Raw genomic sequence first — 27,832 nt, 5'->3', positions numbered from 1 at the left:
AACAAAGCTAAATGCAAAAGAATATGCATAAACTTATTTCTTTAAGAATATGAACTCATTTCTTTCAGACTTTAGTTCTTTTCCTGTAGGAGTGTAGGAGAAAGCAAAAGAACCAACAACAACAAAACCCAATTATTGGCCCTTTTCAGTATGATAGGTACAGGTTGCCAAGGGGCTATAGTAAAAAGACAGAAACAGGCAGACCTGGATTTCAGCCCAGCTCTTATGTAGCTGTGCAGTGTTAAGCTTATCACTTAACCTTTCTGAGCCTTAGTAAACTGGGGTAATGCTTACCTCGAAGGTTTGTTACATGTAATCTTACATGTGGTATGTGTTCAGTACATGCTAATGGTCATGCTAACAGATGGAGTTGATTGTTGAAGGCATTAAATTAGACCCTATGAAACTGACATTTTTGTAGATTAAAAAATGGCCATACTTCAGATCTCATTGTAAGGTGGTCCCCTCTTAGGAGCCTCAAGGACACTGTTACAGTGGGGTCACAGTGTAGACGGCAAGGTCAAATTCCTTGGTGAGTTTCAGTCGATGGTCAGGGATGGCCATATTCATCAGTGACTAGTTTATAAGATGCTGAAATAACATCCACAACCATGGAGCTCGGGTCTCTTCAGCTATCCCACTGCCTACTGCCTACACAGACAAATATTTTATGTTCCACCTAAGTTAGCATGTTAAACTCACTGCATTTGAATGGTTACAGCACTGTTCTAGAGTCACAAGGGCACAACAAGAATGGACACCAGCACACTGTTTTGCCCACCCTTTTTAATAACATCAATAACATAGGCAAGCCTGTCTAGACTTTTGATGATCCATGTACTCTCCTTAAAGCTCTATTTCAAGGTGCTTTCCATATTGTTGATTCCTTCTGTCACTCTCCTTTGCCCTTGAGGCAGGCGTTTCTGGAAATTTCCACTCAGCAGGATGTAGAGGAAAGGGTTGATGCTGCTGCCGGCATAGCTGAGACAGATGGAGAGGTAATAGCCCATAGAGAAAGCCAGCGTGGGCTGCTCTGTCTGTAAGTTCACCAGTTGTATCATGTGATAGGGGGCAGCACTCAGGATAAAGACCGCCACCAGCACCAGCACCGTCTTCGTCAGCTTCATCGCTCTCTGCCTTGGAACATTGGGATTGTAGCTGTAGCGGAAACATTTGGAGAGACAGGACACAAACAACCATAGAAATTATGGGACAACAATGTCCCAGAACTTTTTGGACAGTTCAGAATGGCTATGTAGTGAAATGTGAAGCTCATTTTTCTTCTTACTTATTTGGAGCACTGTGAAAATACTCTTTTCAGCCCTGTGAAAAATTGCCTGAATTTTCCAAAGCTGGAACATTTCGAGAAACAAAATAAATTACATAGCAGTGAATTATAATCCAAAGTATCAAATAAAGATATATGAATCTGTACTGATATAAATGATTGAATAACATGGGAGAGAAGCGACAAACCTTCTTTACAGAAAAATTCCAAATAATATATGTAGATACTCCCCTTTCCAGGAGACACAGCTTAACTCTCACCCTCCTTTCCCTCTTGAGGGTGGGCTATACTTAATGACTCGTTTCCAAATAATGGAATAGAGAAAGGGATAAGTAGTCATTTTGAAGTGAAGAAACCTCGTAAACACTACCTTAACCTTAGAGTCTCATTGTGATATGTTATCAGACAAACCGAGACTGGGGGACATTCTACAGGATACCTGACCAGTACTCCTTAAGTACAGTACTTAAGACTACAAGGTTATGAAAAACAAGGAAAGAGTGAGAGAAACTGTCACAGACCAGAGGAGACTATGGCGATGTGTCAACTAAATGCAGTGTGGTCCCCTGGATTGAATCCTGGAGCAGAAAGAGGACTTTAATGGAAAAACCAGTGAAATCCAATATAGGGTAGAGTTTAGTTAATAGTGGTGTACTAATGCCATTATCTTTGTTTTGACAAATGCAACACGGTAAGATGTTAATGGGGAAACTGGCGTGAGGAGTATATGGAAACTCTCTGTACTACTTATGCAAGTTTGATGTAAATTTAAAATTTTTCTAAAATAAAAAATTCTTAAATTTCCCAAATTTCATCATGTTATGTCATATTTAGACATTTACTAGAAATTTCTCTGGGACATGACAAGCAGATGAATAAGCCTGGGAAATGGCAGCTGAAAATCACTCTAAGATAATGATTCTTCTGCAGTTCATCAGAGTAGGCACCATCATTCCTCTAACTTATTGCATTTTTAGGGATAACTGGACCATATGAACTTTGTTTTATAAGATGCTCTTAGCATTTCTGAGAAAGGTGTTGGGAGCAAAGTGATCTGATTTGGAGAACTGTTTTAAACTGTTTTAAAAGGGTTCAAGCGTCCTCTCCAGCTGTCGATGTCGTAATATTCCATATGATTCCATTTCAACCTTCTCACCCGTGATACATTTAGAAGCTAATTTTTGTCTATAACTGTGGTTGCTTCTCTTTCCCATTCTAAACAGACCACTCTTTTTTTAAAAAAATATAATAGTGTTTATTTATTTTTACTTGTTGACAGTTTGCTTTATTTATTTATTTATGGCTGTGTTGGGTCTTCGTTTCCACGCGAGGGCTTTCTCTAGTTGTGGCAAGCGGGGGCCACTCTTCATCGCGGTGCGCAGGCCTCTCACTATCGCGGCCTCTCTTGTTGCGGAGCACAGGCTCCAGACGCGCAGGCTCAGTAATTGTGGCTCACGGGCTCAGTTGCTCCGCGGCATATGGGATCTTCCCAGACCAGGGTTCGAACCCATGTCCCCTGCATTGGCAGGCAGATTCTCAACCACTGCGCCACCAGGGAAGCCCTAGACCACTCTTTAATAATGTAATAATTCCAAAGAATTTAAAGAAATCAGAAAAAATGTCATGGGCCAATAGAACACCTAAACCTTTGGTACCAGGGTTTGCCACAAATTTTGACTAATGGTGGTTACATTTTTCACATATTCTTTTTTTTTAAATCTTCACAGTGTTACATATGGTGTGTGGGGAAACCCCGCAATCTTGTCTTCTCAAAAAAATACAGTAATTTATTCTAAAGACAAATTTTAATAATGATTTTTTAACCTAACATGTTGTATAATCACTGACTCATTTGAACAACCTGATATGTACAATTTCAAGTGGAAAATAATTTAGATTTATTCATATAGTTTTAGAGACAAGTATCATTAAAGGTCCTTCCTAACTTTATTGTCTTTAGGTAAGTCTTTGGTTTTATTTAGTCCTAATTAACTGTGTTCTAAGTATTCAAATATTAATGAGATCCTCCTCCCCACACTAAAAAAACCCCACAAAAATTAAAAGGTTATAAAATATACACAACATCTAGGATATTTACATATGTACACAACTCTGCAAAATGTACAAATAAAACATTTAAATAACAATGCTGATGACAAATACAAAATTATTCTTTAAACAGAGTCTTGAGTTCTGTTTACATTTTTATGAAACCATCACATCAGTGATTACAATATTTATCACTGAGAGATCCTCAAATAGCTGCTTCAGAACATGACTTATTTTCAGAAAATGCCTTATATAGACATTAATGCCCATATGTCTGAGCTTGGCATGTTTCAAGTGACTAATGCTTAAGCTTCTATTGTAGACATCTTAGATCTCTGAATTGTTCTTTTAACAAATAAAACAAAATAAGGCATACACTTACCATCTGGCAACCTTATTCTGTTGATACATCTCCCAGGTATAGCATAAAATTAAAATATAGCACACCAAAATCAAGGGCAAAGGGAAAAAGAAAGTTGTTATCGTCAAATACAGAGTATACTTGTAAAATGAGAGAGAAGACATGACTGTTACATTCACAACGCTAGGGACTTCTACAGTTGATGATTCTGTGATTTTTCAGGGCCCAGAATAAAAGTGCTTGGGGAAAAAGTTAAGGCTCTCTGGGTACTTTCACATACAGAAGGTCTGCTTTTCATTATTCATAGACAACGACTCTTCTCTAGCCAGCTCTTCTCAGTAGCCAATGCTACTGAGTACTGCAGAGTGGGTGAAGGTGCGTATTATCATTATATTTAGTGTTATTAACAACAACAGGCAACAGGTGGCATTTGTTATGTAGTAGGCACTATTGAGGGTGCTCTACATATTTTAACCCATTGAATCTGTGCATCCCCAGGAGTACAATGCCATTAGCATCTTCATGTTACGGAGGAGGAAACTAAGGCACAGAGGGGTTGAGCGGCTTGCCCAAGGTTACTCAGCTAGTAGGTGGCAGAGGTGAGATTTGAACCCAGATACTCAGGCCAGCTCCAGAGCTCACGCTTGTAACTGAGACTCCAGATGGTCTCTCAAAGGGCACAGAAGAGGACCTGTTGTCAAATCAGCCGGTCATTTTCTCAGTGCTCCACCGGGGGGAACCCTTGGGTGGGCCAACTCTGTTTCTGCCCAGACACCGGGTATCCTCCTTCCGGGGCAAAACCCTTGTGTGGAAGAAGGCAGCTGGCATTGGGTGGGTGTGGACTGGGTGGCAGAGAGAGCGCTCCGGAGCCAGAGGGCCTCTGAACGTAGCACACTAGTCCCATCTCCGTTCACCGTAAGGACTTAATTCTGGCAGGAACAACAGAGGCCAGAACCTCAGAATATCCCTTACCATAACCAACCGAAAAGAGCAGAAACAGCTGTCGCTGCAATATAGTCTCTGCTTATGTGACACAGGCCAAAGTCATGTAGTCATATAGTGAGCTTCAGGTCCTGCTCTCCTTTCAGACTGGGTGCGGCCGGGTTAATTTATCAGCCCGCGGTGATTAACTATCATTTCACCTTTAGATGAGCTGACGCTTTCTGTCTGTGAGTGGAGCCACTGCTGTTGTGAGAAATAACGAATAAACAATCATGGTATCGACGTTGCACTCCTCTGGAGATTTTTTTGTTGCTGGATTCATAGCCTTGCTGGGCCTCTACCTCCATCCCTCTCAGACTGTGTCTATGTGATGCAGAAATGACTCATCTATTTGACAAGTGGTAGACTGGGAAAAAGGGATCTGCCAGACTGACTTGCCATAATGTATGTAAAAAGCACCTAGCACAGTACCTGGCCCTTAGCAGGTGATGGAAAAATCTTAGTCAGAGATTCTAATGCTGTGTTCAAAATTTCAATCAGAAAAATTTTGACTTAATTTTTCTTTTCAAATTAAAATGTAATAAATGACTGTGTTGGTTGCTGTATTAGTTTCCTAGAGCTGCTGTAACAAATTACCACACACTGGATGGCTTAAAACAACAGAAATTTACTGTCTCACAGTTCTGGAAGCTGGAAGTCTGAAATCAAGGTGTTGGCAGGGTTGGTTCCTTTTTGGGGTTTTGGGGAGGGAGTATGGGCTCCAGGACTTTTCTCCTAGCCTCTGGTGGCTTCTGGCAATCCTTGGTGTTCCTTGGCTTATAGACACGTCACTCCAGTCTTTGCCTCTGTCTTCACATGCATCCTCTCTGTGTCTCTTCAAATCTCCCTCTCCTTATCAGGAACCAATCATCGGATTTAGGGCCCACCCTAATCCAGTAAGACCTCTTCTCAACTTGATTATATCTGCAAAGACTATTTGTAAATAAGATCGTATTCACAAGCATTGAGAGTTAGACCTTGGATATATCTTTTCGAGGGACGCGACTCAACTAAACTCCAGCTGCATATTGATAAGGTGTGAGTCTCATAACTCCTAGACCCTTTTGGAAAGTCTGCCCCTCCCTTGGTTGCTGTGCTCCTAGTGAATCTGGCTGCCATGGATCTTTAAAATCCACATTTAAATATATTTGCACCCACTGAGGTTACATGATTAAACTCAGAATCTTCTTTGAAAGGTTACCCTCTCCTTAAAATCAAACTATCAACTTGCTGGTGGGAAGCAGAGAACTAAGTGGGGAGACCGGCCCGAAGAGGATCCCCAAGGACACTCTTCGCGGTTGCTCACGTGTTGACAAGGAGCATGAAGCACGTCAAGATTTAATTCAAGTCTATTCTTCTTCAGTTTTAACAACCTACCAGAGTACATCGTCAGGGGATGTTAAATCAAAGCACAACTCTCAACGCCGTCATTAAATCTGATGACCTTCGAGTAGACCCAGTCAGGCAACGCAAGAATAAAGGAAGCTGCCCAAAGGCCCAGATTGATGCAGCTTGTCTTGTACCTTGTTCTCCAACTCGTCAGTCTCGGTTGGACGAGAGCCAAGTACCTGCAAAGCCGGTTAAGAAGGGTTTGGGAACAATCAATAAAAGCACTGAGCTCCAAGGATGAAAGGTTCATGACAAGAGTAAATTATTAGTATTATTATCCTCCCTGAAGCACACCGCTATCAGGGTGAAAGAAAGTTATATTTTTTAAGAGCTGGCTGGTACCTGTAGAGAAAACAATTCTTGACCCCGTAAGTCTGAATAAACCACTCACTGATACACAGCTGTCACTTACATGAAGACCCTGAAAATGGTAAGATTCTGCTGTGCAAACTTTTTCTTTACAGAGGTGCTTCCCTTGCACAAGAGGCTCTGGAAAACTTTGTCTCTGAATGGGGATTTCTTCCAGGAAGGCAGGACAGGAGGGAGGGTGTACCAATGTGGGATAGGAGGGACAGTGGCTGATGTAGGACAGGAAGGAGGAAAGTGCGTTGGCTGGTGGGAGAATCCCCAGCAGCATGAGATTCAGGCACCTGGGACAGACGTCTTGCTCACATGGCTTTAGAGTTAGTTCCCCAGGCTCTTGGGGGCTTAGTTCACAGAAATCACAGTGAGAATTAACAAACGTGACTAGCAGACAATACAAATTCCTCAGGAAACGTAGGCTGGAGGGGGGTTGTGGACTAATTTCATGGGGAAGGGGTTCTCTCTTTTCTTTTTTTCTATTTTGATCCAGAAAAAAGGATAATCATTAATCAACCTTGAAATCCTGATATATCAAACATATTTGGTCCTCCAGCAAATCCAAGAGTAATTGTTCAGACACAGCTGAAAGCTAAAGCATGAAAAAGAGAGCTCAGATCCAGAGGAGGTATTTGAGAAAGCACAGTTTTGCTGGCAGTCAGGGGTGTAGGAAAGCAGCACTAGTAGACATTAAACAAATGTCAAATGTGGTCAATGGTCCTTTAATTTTCTCCAAGATTTTGTAGAGCTACTTAAGGAAGATTTATGAAAATGGAAAATTCTCCGTCTCCTTGTTCTTTCAATTTTGCACAAGAGGTAGGACGTTTTGCACTCACTTAGGGGACCCCTTGCCATGCAGGGACAGGCTTGTGACCCCGGGTGCCTCAGCCACCCCTCCTTCCCCACACTGCACCTCCGTTACCTGTCGCCAAGGAGAGAAAGCTCCCTTCCCTTCCTGCTGAGGAAGGGAATGAAGTAGTGATTGTACAGCAACCCTGCCATCATTCTGTCTGGGATTAAAGATGATGGAGTCATGGCATCAATCGGTTAGGGAATCTTCTCTCATCATCTCCCCAACTGAAAACCCTTCAATGGCCTTTCTTTGTCTTTTAGATAAAATTCAGAATTCTCACCATGACCCTTGATGTCTTTCTCCCTCCGGCCCTCCCTGTCACTCAGGCTGAAGTTTGTGCCAGTCTCTCCCTGGCCTTCCTTCAAACTCTGTCTCTTTCAGCGTCAGGTACATGCTGTTCTACCCGCCTGGCAGGACGTGCCTCTCCTTCCTCCTGCTTCTACTCTGAGTCCCCATTTAGGTCTCCCTCTCAGAGAAGCTTCCCCTGACCACTCGCTCTATACGAGGGCCCATGACTATAAATGCGGATTGTGGGGCAACTCTACTTTTCCTTCTAGTAGGTATCATTGTGTGGAAATACACATTTACCCGTGTGTAATGTCTGTCTACACCTCTGGAATGGAAGCCCCATGAAGGCAGGAGCCTTGGCTATTAGTTTAATGCTGCTGTACCTCCTGTGTCTGGCATCGTTCCTGTCATACGGTCTGTGCTCAGTAAATATTTGGTAAATGAATGAATGGGGAATTTTGGCTCCTACTTACTGACTTTGTTGTTGTTCTAGAAAATTTACTAAAGAAAGTAACCACTAATGAAAGTCTAGGTAGCTTTCACCTAGAGGCAAATATTTTTCATATTTTGGATGTTTATAGAATTTTTTGGTATTGCTTTAAAGGTAGGAGCCCTCTCTTAAAATATTCCACACACTTGCAGTTATTAATTAATCAGAGAAAGAAAAATGAAAGAGTTATGGGAAACACTTGAGTTTTATGATCCATTAAATTGACAATTCAAATAAATGTATAAACAATAAGGCACACTGGTGGCACTGACATTAAGTGCTGGCATTACAGAGAAAACTTCATTTCTGTTTTACAGAATTATAGATTTTGTTGAATTTTTGTGAATTTAGTAGAGTTAGAACTGCAAGAAATGCCAGGGGCTGGGGGAAAGGTTCAGTTTTACAAAATCTTTATTTGTCTCTGGCCACGTGATCCTCTAAAGTGAGGGCAGGGAGAAGGATAAAGGCCTGAATGTCTTAATTTGAAAGTAAAATTTTAGCATTCTGTGTCCATAAGGTTAAAAGAAAAATACACACTATTCAGTTGTGTAAGATACACACACACACACACACACACACACACTCAGAAAAAACCTGTGAACATTAGGAAATGTTCTGTGGTCTGTTCTAAGGCAGACAATGTGCTTTCACTTTATTTGCAGTAAGAGGTTTACCGAAGGGGTACAGTTTCCCCTCTTTAAAGAAAAAGCCGATACTCTCCTGCCTTCGTGGTATGTACATGGTATGAAGAAGCTTTTCTCCTTCTGAGAATGGGATCACGATGGTGAGGACTATACTTTAGGTTGCTTTTCTGCAGCGGTTCCTGCCCCGCGCAGGGCTCTGGTGTTGGAACCCTGGCAAGCTCACCAGGCTTTACTCCACACACCATCAGCATTGGTGGCATCAGCTGAACTAACCAGATCGACCTACCCGGCACGCAGATTAAAAAATGTGAAGCTAAGTATAAGTTGAGAAGTATACATATTTTGATAATACTTTTGTAGAAAAGCAGCAGGATATAAAAACTGCATTAAACGTTACCATCATTATTCACGTCTGAATAATAATGATCCAGGGAAGGATGTGTATGGACCCCGCTATTCCTTTGTTTATCCATCTGAAGAACTGCTCATCCCTTCCTGACCCCAAAGGCCCACTTGGAAGGGTAAGAGAGGCAGAGCTCAGGAAAGAGTCCTTGATGGACTCAGGGAAATTTAACACAGCCCTCAAGACTGACATTCACTCATTCATTCATCAGTAGTTTTTGAGCACCCGTGTGCCAGGCACTGTTACACAGACACTAGTGAGGTGACCAAAGACCCTGCCTTTGTGGAGTTTACATTTGATGATCAGGGAAGGCTAGACAAAAACAGCACACATGCATATCTTTGTACACGAAATATATTAACATATGTAATATATTCGAAGCAAGGGAGAAAGAAAAAGTAGATCAGAGCAAGGGGGACCAAGTGTGCTGGGTTGGGCTTGGGGTGGGAAGAAGGTGGATAGAGATTTCAAGTGGGTTGCTCTGTTGTGCTTTCTACTGTTGTCTTCAGGGCTTGTTTCTGTTTGGGGAATGCTGCTAAGAGCTGGTGTGGAGGTCCTGCCATCTGGGTGATGCAGGGCACATCCTAGCTTGCATGCTTCCTAAAGAAACCAGGTGGTGAGGTAGTTGCCAGCTACCTGCCATCTCCAGAGCTGGACAGCCTGCCTCTGAACTGGGCTCCATCACTCACTGGCTCCACAGGCTCTGGCCATCACCATTATCTCCTTGAATAACATTAGCTTACATGGGTGGAGAATCTGGCTTTGGCATGTTCTGGGATACGGTCCAACAAAGTTCTAACGATGTAAATGGCAGTATTTGCATTAACCAATCATAATGATGAGTATAAAGGATGGTCCTCCTGGTATTCTGACTTCTCTTCATAGCTGTTTAAGAGCCCACTACTCCACTGATTCCTTTAAGCTGCTAGGTGATAACAAGGGTGTGTGAGACATTGAACTTACCAGAAAGAGCCCTAGACAAGGAGTGAGGAGACCTACTTCAGTTCTCAGCTCTGCCACTGACTCTCTATGTGCCTTTAGCAAACCCCCTCGCTTCTCAGGACCTCTGCTTCCTTCTTGCAAGAATGATGGGTGGTGGTGGGGCATTCATTCTGGTCTCCAATATTTCATGATTTTATGGTCTTTTTTTTTTTACATCTTTATTGGAGTATAATTGCTTTACAATGGTGTGTTAGTTTCTGCTTTATAACAAAGTGAATCAGTTATACATATACATATGTTCCCATATCTCTTCCCTCTTGCGTCTCCCTCCCTCCCACCCTCCCTATCCCACCCCTCCAGGCGGTCTATGGTCTTTTTTTTTCTTGCAGTCAACTGTAAATAAAACTGAGATAGAAAAAATGATTGGGAAAAAGGAGATGTTTAGTGTTTTAAGTTTTCCATGAAAAAATTGACCTCTGTGAAAGTTGGAAAAATATTACCTGATCTGTCCTACAATGAAACAAACAAAGGAAGAGGAACTTTGCTATTACAAACCAGCACTGATGTTGCTTAAGTTGGGATGACCTTGGGGAAGCACAGGCATCTCTGAATTATGTTAATATATTTCATAATCTCTTCAATTACCTGTCCACACTCATTACAGTCATGATGGCATTACAGGCAAACTGGTTGCAGGTATCCAGGGATGTGATGTTGGTGCAGAGAGGCCCCCCAAACACCCACTCTCCTCCCCGGGCCCACTGGTGAATAAGAAAAGGCATTCCCATGATGTGGACCAGATCAGCCACAGCCAGGTTGCAGATATAAATGTCAGGAATTGTTTTTTTTCCTGGACCTGAAAGAAATGGAGGGAAACCCGAGGATTGACATTGAAAGTACACGCCTTTAATTTATGCCATCTCTTACAGATTTTCAATTGCTAACATTATTTTAAAAGTTAAAAGGAAACCGTCACAACTGCACATATGAATGCTTGTGTATATTCAGACGTTTTGAACTATTTGATAACTAACTGCAGTGGTTTAAAAATATGTCCACAACTTCTTTGATATTGCTTTCAAGAGCGGGGGCCTAGGGCTTCCCTGGTGGCGCAGCGGTTGAGAGTCCGCCTGCCGATGCAGGGGACACGGGTTTGTGCTCCGGTCCGGGAAGATCCCACATGCCGCGGAGCAGCTGGGCCCGTGAGCCATGGCCGCTGAGCCTGCGCGTCCCGAGCCTGTGCTCCGCAACAGGAGAGGCCACAACAGTGATAGGCCCGTGTACTGCAAAAAAAAAAAAAAAAAAAAGAGCGGGGGCCTAATTCCCTCCCTTTGAGTGTGGGTTGAACTTAGTAACTCACTACTAACAAATAGGATGTGGTGGAATTGACAGTGTGACATTCACAATTTGGACATAAAGGAATGGTGGAGTTTTCTCCTTGCTCTCTCTTGTATCACTTTCTCCGGGGGAAGCCAGGTGCCATCTTGTGAGGTTACTCAACAGCACCGTGAAGAGGTCCATGTGGAAAGGAACTGAGGCCTCCTGCCAACAACCAGTACCAACCTGCCAGACCTGTGAGTGAGGTCCCTTGCAGTAGATGCTCCAGACCTAGCCAAGCCTTTAGATAGTCCTCTAAAGATGGACAGACAGCTTGACTGCAACCTTTTGAGAGACCCTGAGCCAGAACAACCCAGCTAAGCTGCTCTTGGATTCCTGACCCTCAAAACTGTGTGAGAGGGACTTCCCTGGTGGCACAGTGGTTGGGAGTCCACCTACCAATGCAGGGGACACGGGTTCGAGCCCTGGTCCAGGAAGATCCTACATGCCGCAGAGCAGCTGAGCCCGTGCACCACAACTACTGAGCCTGCACACCTGGAGCCTGTGACCCGCAACAAAGGGGGGCCGCCACGATGAGAGGCCCGTGCACCGCAGCGAAGAGTGGCCTCGCTCGCTGCAACTGGGGAGGGCCCGCGTGCCGCAGCGAAGACCCAATGCAGCCAAAAATAAATAAATAAAAATTAAAAAAACAAACAAAAAACTGTGTGAGATAACAAATGTTGATTGTTTTAAGTCACTAAGTTCTGAAGTAATTTCTACATAGCAACAAATTATACCAACTCTAAACTCACTCAGGCAAAAGACTTTGTCTTTACCTAGCCCTAGCACCAAATATAGCTGAATAGGGAAAATAAATGTTTCCATCTTGCAATGTTTTTTTTCCCCCACTGAAGCTGTAAGTTCAAATCCTAACTGAGGCCATTGTTAAAACAATTTTCGACCATTACTTAGAAATATTCCAATAAAATTTAACTCAATAGAAAAGACTATTAATTAAGACCCTGAAATCCAGAGTGTGGAGTAGAAATCTGAAACGAGTGAATTGGTGGAGGGCACTGAGAAACATCTCCTGTCAAATGTTGGGGGAAGTGAAGGCAAAATAATTTTCTGAGAGCAGAAACTGAATTTAAAATTCAGTTACTCCCTATCTTCAAAGAGTTGGGGCATTCAGTAATAAACAGGTATCATCTTTATCTGGGAGATGCTATTTATTAATTCAACAAACGTTTTATTGAGCACCAATTATATGTCAGGCATAATATTGTGCTTTGGGCTGCAAAGCTAAATCACCTAGAAAGTCTAACATCAAGGAGCTTATAGTCTAGATGTGTAATAAATGATCACATTATAACGTGATGAAAGAAAGCTAGAGAAAGCACAAAGAGCGCATACAAATGGGCCTCTACCCCCTCCTCTGGGGTCAATCGAGGCAGATTTCTTGGCAGAAGTGACATCTGTATTGAGGACAGATAAGAATTTAAGTAGCACATAAGAATTAGCCCTAAGATTGTGCCACAATTATTAGTTCACCCTGGATCCAGGTCTATTGCTCTGTTGTTTGGAAGCTAGTGTGTGTCTTCATTATTCAGGGACTGCAAATTCTACAGCCTGTGAACTTAATATTTAAGGCATCAAAGGCTCATGTGAGGCGTCAGTCAGGGCCAGGATATTTTACCCAGGCCATGGCAGCACACACTAGATGGGGGAGTTACTGTTGTGAGTCCTTATTCAGCAACCACACTTTGGGCATTGTTGATGCCACTAATACAGCAGGTTGGTTCCTTGTCCCCAGGACGTTGGTGGCTCATATCAGAAAGACCAAGAAGGAGAAGAGACTTGAGAAAAAAAACATGTCAACCAAAAGAGATGCTAAATGACTGTCCTTGGTCTCTAATCCTCGTCCTCACCAGACCATTGGGAGTAGGAGATGGAGAGGGCTCAGGGGAGAGGAACTGATATTAGAGGTCAGCTGGAAGGAGTTCCACGCTAAAAAACAAAAACAGAAGCAAAGGGACTTCCCTGGTGGTGCAGTGGTTAAGAATCCGCCTGCCAATGCAGGGGACACAGGTTCGAGCCCTGGTCCGGGAAGATCCCACATGCTGTGAAACAACTAAGTCCATGCGCCACAACTACTGAGCCCGTGAGCCACAACTACCAAAGCCTGTGTGCCTAGAGCCCATGCTCCACAACAAGAGAAGCCACTGCAATGAGAAACCCGCTCACTGCAATGAAGAGTAACCCCTGTTCACCAGAGCTAGAGAAAGCCAGTGCATGACAACAAAGACCCAGCACAACCAAAAATAAATAAATAAAAATAAATTAAAAAACACAAAGCAAAAACACAATAATAAAAAACCCTATAAATCTTTGCCTATTAAGTAGATGTTATTTCCATTTGAATTGGGGTATAAACCACAAGTGGTTGCTTAGGTCCTAACTGCAGCAATTAGATCCATGGCCCTTGCTCTCCTCCAGGTAGGCACCCATCATTTACTGATAATGAATTATGGAAATTCCTTTGTTGAGGACAGTGCATGCCATTAACTGGAAATACAAAAGAATAAAATAAAAGTGTTTCTACATGATACTCTGTATAGCAAAAGAGAATTCTGAAGCCAATGATATATTTATCTGGGCATAAGGTACTAGGGTAATAAAACTAACACATTATATTTATTATTACTTTTTTAAACTGAAAGTGACTGCATAGAAATTAAAAATAATTAAATAGAAATGGTAAAATTTCTAACTATACCACTTGCATTCTTTTCTTAGGTCTAATTTATCTTCAGATTTCATGTTGCCAGACTTCATTAGATTTCTGTCTCTCATGAACCAAACACTAAAAAAAATATGTAAATCAGTGATCATTTCAGCTAACGTGTTTTTCATATGGTTAATATGGCCATATCTAAATGCTATGATAAATTAAGGTATACCACAATCCCATACAATAAATGATAGAGTTGTTACAAATCATACTTTGGAAGAATATTTAATCAAATGGGAAAGTACTTATTAAGTAAAAAAAAAAAAAAAATCAACTATGTACGTAGTATGACCCCAAATTTATTTAGACATTTGTCTAAAAACATGCTGAAATAATATGTCACAGTAATCCCAGTGATTATCCACTTGGTAGTAGTAGTATGACTGATTGTGACTTTATTCTTTGTATTTTTTAATGTTTAAAAAGATTCTATTAAAAACATGTTTACCTTTTGCAATCAGAAACAGCAATATATGCAATGGGTTAAATAAAACTAAAAATATATATATAACCCCACACAAGCAGGATGATTCCTTGCTGATCAGCCTACTCTCAAGCCCACTTTTCACCCTTCTGCACTTTGTTCCTAGGTCTTCTTGCCAACTGGCTTTTGTTTTGTTTTGGCCAATAGGAAGCACTATTGGAGGGAAATTGGAGGGTAAGATGAGAGAAGAGGCCAGGGTATTTCCTTCCCCTCTCTGCTGTTGGCATCTCTGGCGGTGGCTGCATCCCACCCATGGCTCCACCTTCCTCCTGCAGTTCCCGCTCCATGGTCCCAGATCCCACTGTGGCTACAGCTCCCACCAGGCAGCCCAAACTTCCAAGATCTGTAAAACCACTTTTTTTCCCTCCATTCAGCTCAGGGCCAGGAGAAGGGTGGTGGTGTTGGGGCAGAGAATGGTGGTAGGACATGGTAGTACCTTCCTAATTTTGTTTATCTCTGGGTTGCCTCATGAGTCCTTGTTTGGCATTTAACTCTAGTTAAATTATATTCCTATTGTGAGTGTAAAAATTAATAAACAGAAACCTCAATTAAAATGGAGTCAGGAGGCCAGAAGCGGGGAACTCTCATGCCCTATGATAGCAGAGATCAACAGAAGAAAGACTTCTTGCCTGGCAGGAGCTTAGCCAATGAGAGACTGTCACCACTCAGCCAGTGACAAGCCACTATATTTTGAACTCTCAATTTCTCCAATGGACTCTGTTTACTACAGCCCTCCCAACTTCTTTTTCCCCCTCTGTAAAAGAATCCTCCTCTCTCTGTTGGTTGGCACTTGCATGTGGCTTGCCATAGTTGCAGATCCCCAATTGCAATACTTTGCTGATCTTGAGTAAACTAATTTATGCTTCAGAAATAACTGGTAGTTCATTTGTTTAAGGTCAGCATGAGGCAACACCAATGGATTAGTAGTGATTTCATAAAGCACTGTGCTGAGAAGAATTGTGAGTCATCACACAGGCGCTACTAAAGGACAGATCTGTGTGATTAGACATGACTGCCAAGGGTGGGAGAGTTTAGAGTAGAGTGACGTATTTGCCAACCCTGCTCTAGATACACAGTGTAAGATATATAAAGAGAACCTAATTGGAAATTCTAGTTTCATTTCTGTGCCCTCACTTATTGTGTCCTTGGGGAAGACATTCAACCCCTTTCTACTCCAGAGCTGTCTTGGTGCATTGGACCATAGCAACAAGGGTCTCCAATCAACTTTCCAGTTCATTTGAACAGATGTGACTGGGAGGTTTTGTAGCATCTAAAGCATAGGGTATGTGTACAGCAAGGGTGTGGGTCAACTCCAACTCCAGCTGGCACCCTGAGAATGGTATAGGGCTGGGTCAGAGGGAGCACTAAGCTGACTGGGAAAAAAGAAGAGGCCTTGTTCTAAGCATTTCCCATCTCTGTCTTAGCAACTGGTATTCCATCATTAGACCATTAGTATTCCTTCAGGAACACTCACTCTTCTTCCTGTAATCTCTGTATAAAATGTAGACACCATGGGGAGGGGTTAAAAAATAAGATGTTTCAGTAATTCATGATTTAGTGTAAATTAGTTGCCTTGACAGCCAGTTGAGGGCAGGGAATGAAAGAATGGGAACGTTTTGTTTATAGGGAGACAAGGCATCCTTTAGAGAGCCTCTGCCCACTCAAAGCCGTCTGTCAGTAGACAGGAGAAAGATATGTCCAAAACATGGGGGTGGGGGACTGACGGAGAGAAACATCATCGCCTTTATTGAAGGAGTTTCCCAGGACCCACTGTGGCCATGGACAATAGTTGAGTAATGGGGCTGAGTTCATAAGTCTCTCTCCCAAGAGCAAAAGGGGAAAATTTTACATTTTAATTGGCCCAGTTTTCCTCCTACATTTTAAAATCTGGCTTCCTTTAGACCTGCTGTGAATTTAAAGTATGACTGAGTAGTAATATCTGGCTTCACTACTTTATAGTCACCCTCCTAATGCACAAATCGATTCTTAAAAAAAAAAAAAGTCACATAGGACACCTTATTCTGGAAGCTCCACCTTCCGTAAATCTATTCTTTCATACATTTTTGTAGTCTTCCTTTGGCAAAGTCAGAAGTTAGTTCATTTCTTGCTTTCCAGCATCACTAATGATCTTACTATTGTTCTATTCATTCTCTTTTGATATAAGTATTTATCATAAATGGGAAAGTCCTAAATCTTCTTTAAATGCATCTAGTTCTCCTTATTTTTAGTGTAGTCTTCATAGTTTGAGCAATCTATATGTTAAGAAGGTAACAAATAAAAGATCATGGCATAGCCAGACTCATCAAGAAAAAAAGGGATAAAACTCAAATCAATAGTTAGGAATGAAAAAGGAGAAGTAACAACTGACACTGCAGAAATACAAAGGATCATGAGAGATTACTACAAGCAACTCTATGCCAATAAAATGGACAACCTGGAAGAAATGGACAAATTCTTAGAAATGCACAACCTGCTGAGACTGAACCAAGAAGAAATAGAAAATATGAACAGACCAATCACAAGCACTGAAATTGAAACTGTGATTAAAAATCTTCCAACAAACAAAAGCCCAGGACCAGATGGCTTCACAGGTGAATTCTATCAAACATTTAGAGAAGCGCTAACACCTATCCTTCTCAAACTCTTCCAAAATATAGCAGAGGGAGGAATACTCCCAAAGTTATTCTATGAGGCCACCATCACCCTGATACCAAAACCAGACAAAGATGTCACAAAGAAAGAAAACTACAGGTCAATATCACTAATGAACATAGATGCAAAAATCCTCAACAAAATACTAGCAAACAGAATCCAACAGCACATTAAAAGGATCATACACCATGATCAAGTGGGGTTTATTCCAGGAATGCAAGGATTCTTCAATATATGCAAATCAATCAACGTGATACACCATACTAACAAATTGAAGGAGAAAAACCATATGATCATCTCAATAGATGCAGAGAAAGCTTTCGACAAAATTCAACACCCATTTATGATAAAAACCCTGCAGAAAGTAGGCATAGAGGGAACTTTCCTCAACATAATAAAGGTCATATATGACAAACTCACAGCCAACATCATCGTCAATGGTGAAAAACTGAAACCATTTCCACTAAGATCAGGAAAAAGGCAAGGTTGCCCACTCTCACCACTATTATTCAACATAGTTTTGGAAGTTTTAGCCACAGCAATCAGAGAAGAAAAAGAAATAAAAGGAATCCAAATCGGAAAAGAAGAAGTAAAGCTGTCACTGTTTGCAGATGACATGATACTCTACATAGAGAATCCTAAAGATGCTACCAGAAAACTACTAGAGCTAATCAATGAATTTGGTAAAGTAGCAGGGTACAAAATTAATGCACAGAAATCTCTGGCATTCCTATACACTAAGGATGAAAAATCTGATAGTGAAATCAAGAAAACACTCCCATTTACCACTGCAACAAAAAGAATAAAATATCTAGGAATAAACCTACCTAAGGAGACAAAAGACCTGTACGCAGAAAATTATAAGACACTGATGAAAGAAATTAAAGATGATACAAATAGATGGAGAGATATACCATGTTCTTGGATTGGAAGAATCAACATTGTGAAAATGACTATACTACCCAAAGCAATCTACAGATTCAATGCAATCCTTATCAAACTACCACTGGCATTTTTCACAGAACTAGAACAAAAAATTTCACAATTTGTATGGAAACACAAAAGACCCCGAATAGCCAAAGCAATCTTGAGAATGAAAAATGGAACTGGAGGAATCAGGCTCCCTGACTTCAGACTATACTACAGAGCTACAGTAATCAAGACAATATGGTACTGGCACAAAAACAGAAATATAGATCAATGGAAGAGGATAGAAAGCCCAGAGATAACCCACACACATATGGTCACCTTATGTTTGATAAAGGAGGCAAGAATATACAATGGAGAAAAGACAGCCTCTTCAATGTGTTGCTGGGAAAACTGGACAGGTACATGTAAAAGTTTGAAATTAGAACACTTCCTAACTCCATACACAAAAATAAACTCAAAATGGATTAAAGACCTAAATGTAAGGCCAGACACTATCAAACTCAGAGGAAAACATAGGCAGAACACTCTATGACCTAAATCACAGCAAGATCCTTTTTGACCCACCTCCTAGAGAAATGAAAATAAAAACAAAAATAAACAAATGGGACCTAATGAAACTTAAAGCTTTTGCACAGCAAAGGAAACCATAAACAAGACCAAAAGACAACCCTCAGAATGGGAGAAAATATTTTCAAATGAAGCAACTGACAAAGGATTAATCTCCAAGATTTACAAGCAGCTCATGCGGCTCAATAACAAAAAAACAAACAACCCAATCCAAAAATGGGCTGAAGACCTAAACAGACATTTCTCCAAAGAAGATATACAGATTGCTAACAAACACATGAAAGAATGCTCAACATCATTAATCATTAGAGAAATGCAAATCAAAACTACAATGAGATATCATCTCACACCGGTCAGAATGGCCATCATCAAAAAATCTGGAAACAATAAATGCTGGAGAGGGTGTGGAGAAAAGGGAACCCTCTTGAACTGTTGGTAGGAATGTAAATTGATACAGCCACTATGGAGAACAGTATGGAAGTTCCTTAAAAACTAAAAATAGAACTACCATATGACCCAGCAATCCCACTACTGGGCATATACCCTGAGAAAACCATAATTCAAAAAGAGTCATGTACCAAAATATTCATCGCAGCTGTATTTACAATAGCCAGGATATGGAAGCAACCTAAGTGTCCATCATCGGATGAATGGATAAAGAAGATGTGGCACATATATACAATGGAATATTACTCAGCCATAAAAAGAAATGAAATTGAGTTATTTGTAGTGAGGTGGATGGACCTTGAGTCTGTCATACAGAGTGAAGTAAGTCAGAAAGAGAAAAACAAATAATCTATGCTAACACATATATATGGAATCTAAGGGAAAAAAAAAAAAAGGTCATGGAGAACCTAGGGATAAGATGGGAATAAAGACACAGACCTACTAGAGAATGGACTTGAGGATATGGGGAGGGGGAAGGGTAAGCTGTGACAAAGTGAGAGGGTGGCATGGACGTATATACACTACCAGACGTAAAATGGATAGCTAGTGGGAAGTAGCCGCATAGCACAGGGAGATCAGCTCGGTGCTTTGTGACCGCCTGGAGGGGTGGGATAGGGAGGGTGGGAGGGAGGGAGACACAAGAGGGAAGAGATATGGGAACATACGTATATGTATAACTGATTCACTTTGTTATAAAGCAGAAACGAACACACCATTGTAAAGCAATTATACTCCAATAAAGATGTTAAAAAAATAAAAAGAAAAATAAAAGATCATGGCAAGGCATGATAAAAATATTAATATAAATTGTCTTACATTTTTTGGAGAGCAATTAAAAAAACTGTTAGATAAATTCCAAGCTGAAAAAAATTAAAACTAATTTACTTTCAAATACTTTTGAGAGATTAATAAATTTTTGAAGAGTAATTTGCAAAGAAAAATATCAACATTCTAGCAATAAAAATAAAAATTAAGTTGCTTCAGATGTTTTTTGAAAGATTAAAGGATTCATCTTAAAAGTTCCATTAACATATATCTTCTTACTTATTATCTATAAAATTGTAATGGTATGAAGAAGTAGCAGATTTTTTCACAATCATTGCAAATAAATTTGTCAGTATTATGGCTCAGGTTTTCTCTCTTTTTTTTTTTTCCCAGTTTAATGACTATTTGCTTTATGTTGAGAATCTGTCTCTGGGAATTATAGCTCAGTATTGACTTTTAGAAGAATTCACATTCCACATTTCTTTTTTTTTTTTCAAGCTTTGTCTCCATATGAGTGGGTGGAATCAGGCCATTGTCTATTGGTGTAACTTGAGGAGGACCAAGAAATTTCTCTGGCTCCAGATATTTCAACAGCCTGTCACAGGGCCTGAATTTCACACTGACCAGTCTGCATATAAAAGGTGTCTGTAAAAATGCAACCATTTCTGGAGGGCTACACCTTCTAAGGACTTGGTTTCTCAACAGTGGGACCAAGCCTCTCAGGCATGAGGCACACTGCTTGTATCTTTAGGAGGGGACAGCAAAAATACTGAGGGGCAAGAGAGAAAGATGGAAGGAGAAGTGAGCAGGTGCAACAGACAAACAGGGTGAGCTGGAAACATTCCCAGGTCTCTGACTGTTAACTTTCTACTTCACATTATTGCCTCCTGAGGCTTTCTGAGAATATTTGATTACTTTCATCTCTGTTCCTGGAACTTGTTCTTTGAATCACCTTTTTTCACCCACTTGTTTTTAATATCTTGTATTATTTTTCAAATGAGTTAATGTATTTAAATCTTGTCTTCTCCAGTAAACCATGAACTTTTTAGAGTCAGATGCTACCATATTTCTTTGGTATTTGCATAACTCTTAGAATAGTTCTGGGCATGCAATAGGTGTTTAGTAATACATATTGAGTGGAACTGCTTCTAGTACTTACAAAATAATTTTAAATGCTTGATATTCACAAATGGTTTTACAGGACACAGTAAGGAATGTCTGAATTCATTAAGAGTAGAATTCCAGTATACCAAATAAATCTTCAATTATGAATGTCATAAAAAAATGCCATTGATACACTACACTTAACTACAGAGATAATGACAATAAAAAGTTGAGAAGCCAGCTGGGGAAAGTGACCAGTGATGAGCTTTCTCAGGGATAGTGAGTGTCATCCTGTCACTCTCCCGAGGGCTGCTCCTGCTTTTAATTGGTCCTGTGAGAATTCTTCCATCCACATGGTAACTCCAACCATCTTTCTAGTTTTGATGATTTGTTTGATGTTATTATTATGGAGGATATAGCCTGGAGTTTAGAATCATGGGATCTGAGTTCAAGTGCTAAGACTGTTACTTACCAGCTGTGTGATGCTAGACAAATTATTTTCTCTCCTGGGCCTCTTTCCTCAAATGAGTATTGCCATTTTGAGGAGTGAATGAGTTTACAACTGTGCTCTGTAAGTGTAATATGCTACACAAAGTTTGTTTCAGTTATGTGTTAATATAATGCTGAAAACACCTTTTTGGTAGTAAGTTAGAATGTGTTTTATAATTTATAAATATGGACAAAAATCTTTTAAAATCGTGGCTGTAAGTATGATCGGAGACCAGGACAAATTTTTTTTAACACCTTATGTGTATTAAAACAAGTAAACCTTAAATGTGAAAATAATCAGGATAGCAAAGGTATCATGTAGTGATGGGGCATGTGTACACTAACTCTAAATTCATTTTTGTCAAGCCAGTAGAGGACGAGTACAATGGTCCCTCAGTATCCATGAAGGATCGGTTCAGGACAGCTGCCCCCCACCCATACCAACATCCACAGATGCTCAAGTTCCTTCTATAAAATGGTGTAGTGTTTGCACATAACCTATACACATTCTCCCTAATATTTTAAATCGTCTCTAGATTACTTATAATACCTAATACTATGTAAATACTCTGTAATTAGTTGCAAATACAATGGAAATGCTATGGAAATAGCTGCCAGGGCATGGTAAATTCAAGCTTTGCTTTTTGGAGCTTTCTGGAATTTTTTGCCACATATTTTTGACGATTGCTTGAAGCCTCAGATGTGGAACCCATGGAAACAGAGCCCATGGGTACTGAGAGCTGACTGTAATCTGTTCTTATGCTCCAAGTTAAACCTTAGGCTCTAGGTTTGAGGGGAAGCAGGAAATTAGCTGAATGAAGTGGGGGACATGAAGCAAAGGCGAGAGTTACTAGCGAGCAGGTGCCTCTCAGTTTGGCCCGCACTGGGTGGTCCATACTGAGGGGAGCAGCCCACCACGTATGACTGCCTGAATCTTTGGCAGTAGATCAGGTAGAGTAGCTCTCTTGTCTAAGTGAGTACAAAAGACTCTCTTTTACCAGTCAGGCCAGGTCAGCCTCTTAGGGTAGCTCTTATTGCCGGAAGATAAAATGGTTGCCTTGCAGTTTCAGTTCTTGCCTGGGCTCCACTGCCAGAGATTCTGAGTTAATTGGTCTGGGGTGAAACTCTGTATTAGGATTTTTAAAAGCTCTGTGGTGATTCTTTTTTTTAATTTTTAAATATTTGTTTATTTTTGGCTGCATCAGGGGCATGTGGGATCTTTTGTTGCGGTGTGCGGGCTTCTCTCTAGTTGCGGTGTGTGGGCTCAGTAGTTGTGGTGTGCGGGCTCAGTAGTTGTGGTGCACGGACTTAATTGCCCTGCGGCATGTGGGATCTTTGTTCCCCCACCAGGGATTGAACCCGCGTCCCCTGCATTGAAGGCAGATTTTCAGCCACTAGACCACAAGGGAAGTCCCTGTGGTGATTCTAATATGTAGCTAAAAATGAGAATCACTGCTCTAAAAATTCACTGACTCAACAGTAAGCACTGACATTTTGACGTCTGCGACTCAGATGTTACTTAATACATGATGAAAATATCTGTAGAACTTCTTTAATTACCTTAAGCAAATATTTCCAAAACCTGATTTCATTAAGAAAAATCCTACAGGGGGAAAAGGACTCATTGAAGGAGTATAGCATGTCCCTAAATTACAGAAGAGAAAAAGAAGCCCTTACCTTATTATAGTGAATACAATGAGGATGTTGCCAACCAGCCCCATTGAACAGATAATCCCAACCATGGAAGGGAGGATGGCTGTATCCACCATGCTGAGGGTTTGATAAGCAAACTCTGGATTCCAGGATTTGTTCAAAAGTTCAGCAGAGATGTTACAACAGGGTGAGTGAAGTGAATTCATTGTTTATGAACTTCCAGAGGTTAAAGCTGTGAAGGAATAAGACGTGATTTATTTAATGAAAATTTGAGGCAATTCCTTCCATACAGATTTTCTTTCATTCAAAAAATATTTATTGGGGCTTTCTTTGCACCAAGAATTCATGCAACATAAGATTCCAGGGTGAGTATCATTGCTCCCTGTCCATATGATGTGACAGATTACTCAAATTATTGAACAGTATACTATGATAGTGTGCACATGTTCTCCACCTGATTGTAGTACACGCTTCGAGCATAGCTAATACTTACTCAGTACACACCAGTCCTGGTTGTTTACAGCTGGCATCTGTTCTTACTGGCCTGCGTGTCTAGTCATATTAGCTAGCACCCCGACAATACTTAGGTTGTTAAGTATACCTTTTCTGTCTGCTATAAAGTGTATGGGGGACACCAACTATGATTGTTTAGGAATGCAGTGGGATAAGACTTCCTAAGATGATTCCTGGTCTGTCTTGAAGGATGAGGAAGAGTTAGATCAGGAAAGGACACTGTGTGAGGGAAAAGTGTTGTAGAGAGTCAGGGAACCATGCACAAAGAAGAATTATGGCACAGGAAAAAATGCCCACCAACCAACCTAAAAATAAACAAGTAAACAGATGAAACCGATGGAACTGGAAAATTATTTGCTTGGCCAACCATCTTGATAAAAGACATTTAAAAAATGCCATCTGGGCTTCCCTGGTGGCGCTGTGGTTGAGAGTCCGCCTGCTGATGCAGGGGACACGGGTTCGTGCCCCAGTCCGGAACATCCCACATGCCGTGGAGCGGCTGGGCCTGTGAGCCATGGCCGCTGAGCCTGCGGGTCCGGAGCCTGCGTGTCTGGAGCCTGCGCTCCGCAACGGGAGACGCCACGACAGTGAGAGGTCCGCGTACCGCAAAAAAAAAAAAAAAAGTCTTAAACTGAAAATAATAAAAATGCCCATTAACAATGGGATGGATAACTAGACTGTGATATATTGATACAATGAAATACTGCACAGCACTAGAAGAGAATAGACTATAAAGACACACAGTAACATGGATGAATCTAATAACTTAAGGTTGGGCAAAAAGCAAAAGTTCATGAAGTATGATTCCATTTAGAAAGAATTTTAAAACACAGGCAAAACTAATCTATGTTATTAGGGATACATATAATAATGATAAAAATATAAAGAAAAACAAAGAATTGATAACTGGAAACGTCAGACTGATGGTCACCTCTAAACAGAGGGTTCTGCGGATGGCTCTGCAGGTTATATTAATAGAAAAATAGCTTTTAAAAAGCAGTCTAGGGCTTCCCTGGTGGCGCAGTTGTTGGGAGTCCGCCTGCCGATGCAGGGGACGTGGGTTCGTGCCCTGGTCCAGGAGGATCCCACATGCGGCGCAGCGGCTAGGCCCGTGAGCCATGGCCGCTGAGCCTACGCGTCCGGAACCTGTGCTCCGCAATGGGAGAGGCCACAACAGTGAGAGGACTGCGTACCGCAAAAAAAAAAAAAAAAAAAAAAGCAGTCTAATACAATTTTATGAATGGTGTGTGTGAGACTAATTATGATGAGCTCAGGTGTGTGTACTGTAAAGCAGGACATTGCTACTTGAATAAGCAAAATTGCATCTAAATGACAATCCACACAATGAATAGCTAGTGGCCATAAAACATCTTCCCTAATCTTAAAAGTAAATAAATAAATAAACAAATAAATAAATAGTCTAACATCTGACCATGTGGTTTCAAGGCAATAATCTAAATTTCTGCTCTTTCTTTTTTATTAATACTTATCTTCCTCTTAATTTTCTGTTCTCTTTTACTTTTCTATTCAGTTACTTCAAACCTTAAAAATCAGCTAATATAAATGTTAACTTTGTGTTTTTGTTATGCTGAAATTTGATGCCAAAATGTATGTAAAAAATTAGCAAGAGAGTTATTTTCAGGCAAAACAGCTATACGTGACTGACGGGTTGAACTCACTGAAGAATTTCATACAGAAAAACAATTACAGTCAGTGACCTCATGTTGTTTTTTTTATTTTTGAATTTTATTTTATTTAGTTTTTATACAGCAGGTTCTTATTAGTTATCCATTTAATACATATTAGTGTATATATGTCAATCCCAGTCTCCCAATTCATCCCACCTCATGTTGTTTTATAAAAAACAAACGCGGCTATTTGAAAAAGTCAAGATGATTAGTTTATTTCAGTCTTCATTCTGTTATTTAGATCATGAAAAACCATGATGTTTAAGACTAATTTGGGGGGATACACAAAATCTAGTGTTCAAGAGGTGAAAATTTAACTTTTATGACAACTGTTTTTTAGCATTTCCACAATTTTCAAAAAGAAAATATGGATTATATATTCAAATTAACAGGTTTGGCGAACACATGCACTTTTGGAAATGATGATTTAAGTTTAAGATATAGGCAAACTTTTTCCAGTGAATTACGTATAGCAATCCATTATCTCCCAAATCATTTATGTATTTCAGTATCTCTTCTCCAAATATAATCTACAGGAATATAACTCCCCAAGGCTTAGCCAACATTCCTCTGTGTGTTTCTAAGACTAACAGCCTCACATCTAAGATTTGGGAGTATAATCTATTATATGGCTATATGTTAATTTTTTTTAACATGTAACAAATGTTAAAAATGTTATTGACGACTCCTGGGCTGTTTGGATCTCAACCCAAATCTTTTCAGCCTCACCCTTCCATCTCTCTGTGTCTCTTGCTTTATTTATCTCCCGGCTCTCAACTTCTCTGAGGAAGATGGGAACTTCAGAGAGTGGGAAAGGAAGTTATCTGTAAAATAATACTATGTGTGGAAAGAGCTCTGAAAGTAAGCTGTAACCTTTAATCTAAAACCTTTACTCATGTCACTAAAAACCTGACAGAGTAAGAGCCCTGTTACCTTGGCTGTGACTGTTTTTCCTGGTATCAATCAAAACCTCATGCTTAGCATCTGCTGTAAATGTTAGAATTAGAAGTAAAGACAAATTGATGCATCTATGAAATTCTGTCTAAGTAAAATTTTGTGAATCCCTCTGTCATATTTATAAGAAATTTCTTATTTTATCAGTTCACTTAATTTCAGACTTGAGAAATTAATCAGTTGAATAATAAATCCATGTCAAGGAAAATAATCTCCTCGTTCTTCATCTTGTCTTGTCAGCTGTGGCAGGTAGTGGCCTGCTTGCCCTCCAGGTATATGACTCCTAAACATGAAAAGCTAGTGTCCAACAATATTTGGTGTTTCACTAGGTTTACAAAGTACTATATACCTATATTTCTGTCCTTAATAGACACTACTCATTAGTTAAATATATAGGAACAAAATATTAATTCACTGATGGCTGCTATATATAGCTGTTGAAAAGTTTCAAGCATTATTATTAAATTGTTCATATTTTAAATGTTACTAATATTTACTCAGAAGGTTATTTTTAAGAATCTTTTAGATAAAGAATGTCTCAATTGTTAAGTATGATTTCATTATATCTAAGGGCCATTTTCATCCAGGTCAACTGCCCTCTAACTTTACAACAAAAGCCAATGCTTAAATAAGACTAACAATAAATACTCTTTTGCAGGAAACCCCCTGTGCTACCTCTGTCTGTCTTCAGCTGGTTCCTCCGGAGTGAACCCATCCACCCAGGTAATAAATATTTTCCCTTGAAAGTTTCTGGGTATAAAACTATTTCTCACTTATTAAATTGCAAGTTTTGGCACTTATTTGGAATATAACCCCAGAAAACTGGTCTTAAATAGTTGAGAATGCCTTTTTGTGGAAGGGTTTTTTTTCTTAAAAAAAGGAAATTTATGCTTGTGAGGTTGGTGTTGAAAGAAGACTGACAGTGTCAGTTTAATGTGTTCTGCTTCCCATCGTTTATATACACTGGTGCCTTCATACATACACAATTTATTCATGATGACTAGGACAAGAAAAAGGAGGAATGAATTTCAAGGAAATTAGTTTTTTTTTAAGAAAAAAGAAAGTGTTAAGAAGTCCGAAAAGTGATAAGAAAACGTATATGGCAAAGAGGAGCATGATGTAGAGAATAAATCAAAAGAACTAACAGATGATGAGTGTATTTACATCAGAGTGATAATATCACACAATTTTGATATTTTAAGAAATAAGTCCTAAAATAATAATCCTCAACTACTTTTCAGTAACCATAGCCATGATGATGGAATTAAATGAGCCAGATTTAGGGTTACTTGTTACTATTTTCAAGTTAAATATCAAAAAAAAAAAAATCATCTGGGGAAAAAAGCCTGCTGCTAATAACTAGTAAAGTCATTAAGGATGTTTCAATAGCCACAAAGCACAAAATATAACAATTATGTATACCTGCCTTC

At 40.1% G+C, this 27,832-nt stretch overlaps 1 protein-coding gene and 1 long non-coding RNA gene across 2 annotated transcripts in view; one reads left to right on the top strand and one right to left on the bottom strand.

Annotated features, from left to right (window-relative positions):
- Window positions 1-27,125, top strand: part of LOC137205026 (uncharacterized) — a 99,602-nt gene extending 72,477 nt beyond the window's left edge. Inside the window, exon 3 of the long non-coding RNA XR_010933963.1 lies at window positions 27,061-27,125. This is a non-coding gene — a long non-coding RNA (uncharacterized lncRNA). The remainder of the gene's footprint in view (window positions 1-27,060) is intronic.
- On the bottom strand, window positions 855-23,453 carry MCHR2 (melanin concentrating hormone receptor 2). The gene is given in 7 exon segments (XM_067702957.1): window positions 855-1,158; window positions 3,720-3,838; window positions 6,053-6,090; window positions 6,093-6,247; window positions 10,694-10,898; window positions 21,145-21,149; window positions 23,272-23,453. Coding segments are annotated over 7 exon segments (1,008 nt in total).
- Window positions 27,126-27,832: the final 707 nt, after the last annotated feature.

This window comes from Pseudorca crassidens, chromosome 13 (genome assembly GCF_039906515.1).
Source record: "Pseudorca crassidens isolate mPseCra1 chromosome 13, mPseCra1.hap1, whole genome shotgun sequence".
NCBI lineage: Eukaryota > Metazoa > Chordata > Mammalia > Artiodactyla > Delphinidae > Pseudorca > Pseudorca crassidens.
The sequence above is the reverse complement of the archived record's forward strand: the minus strand, read 5'-3'. Positions and strand labels throughout refer to the sequence as shown.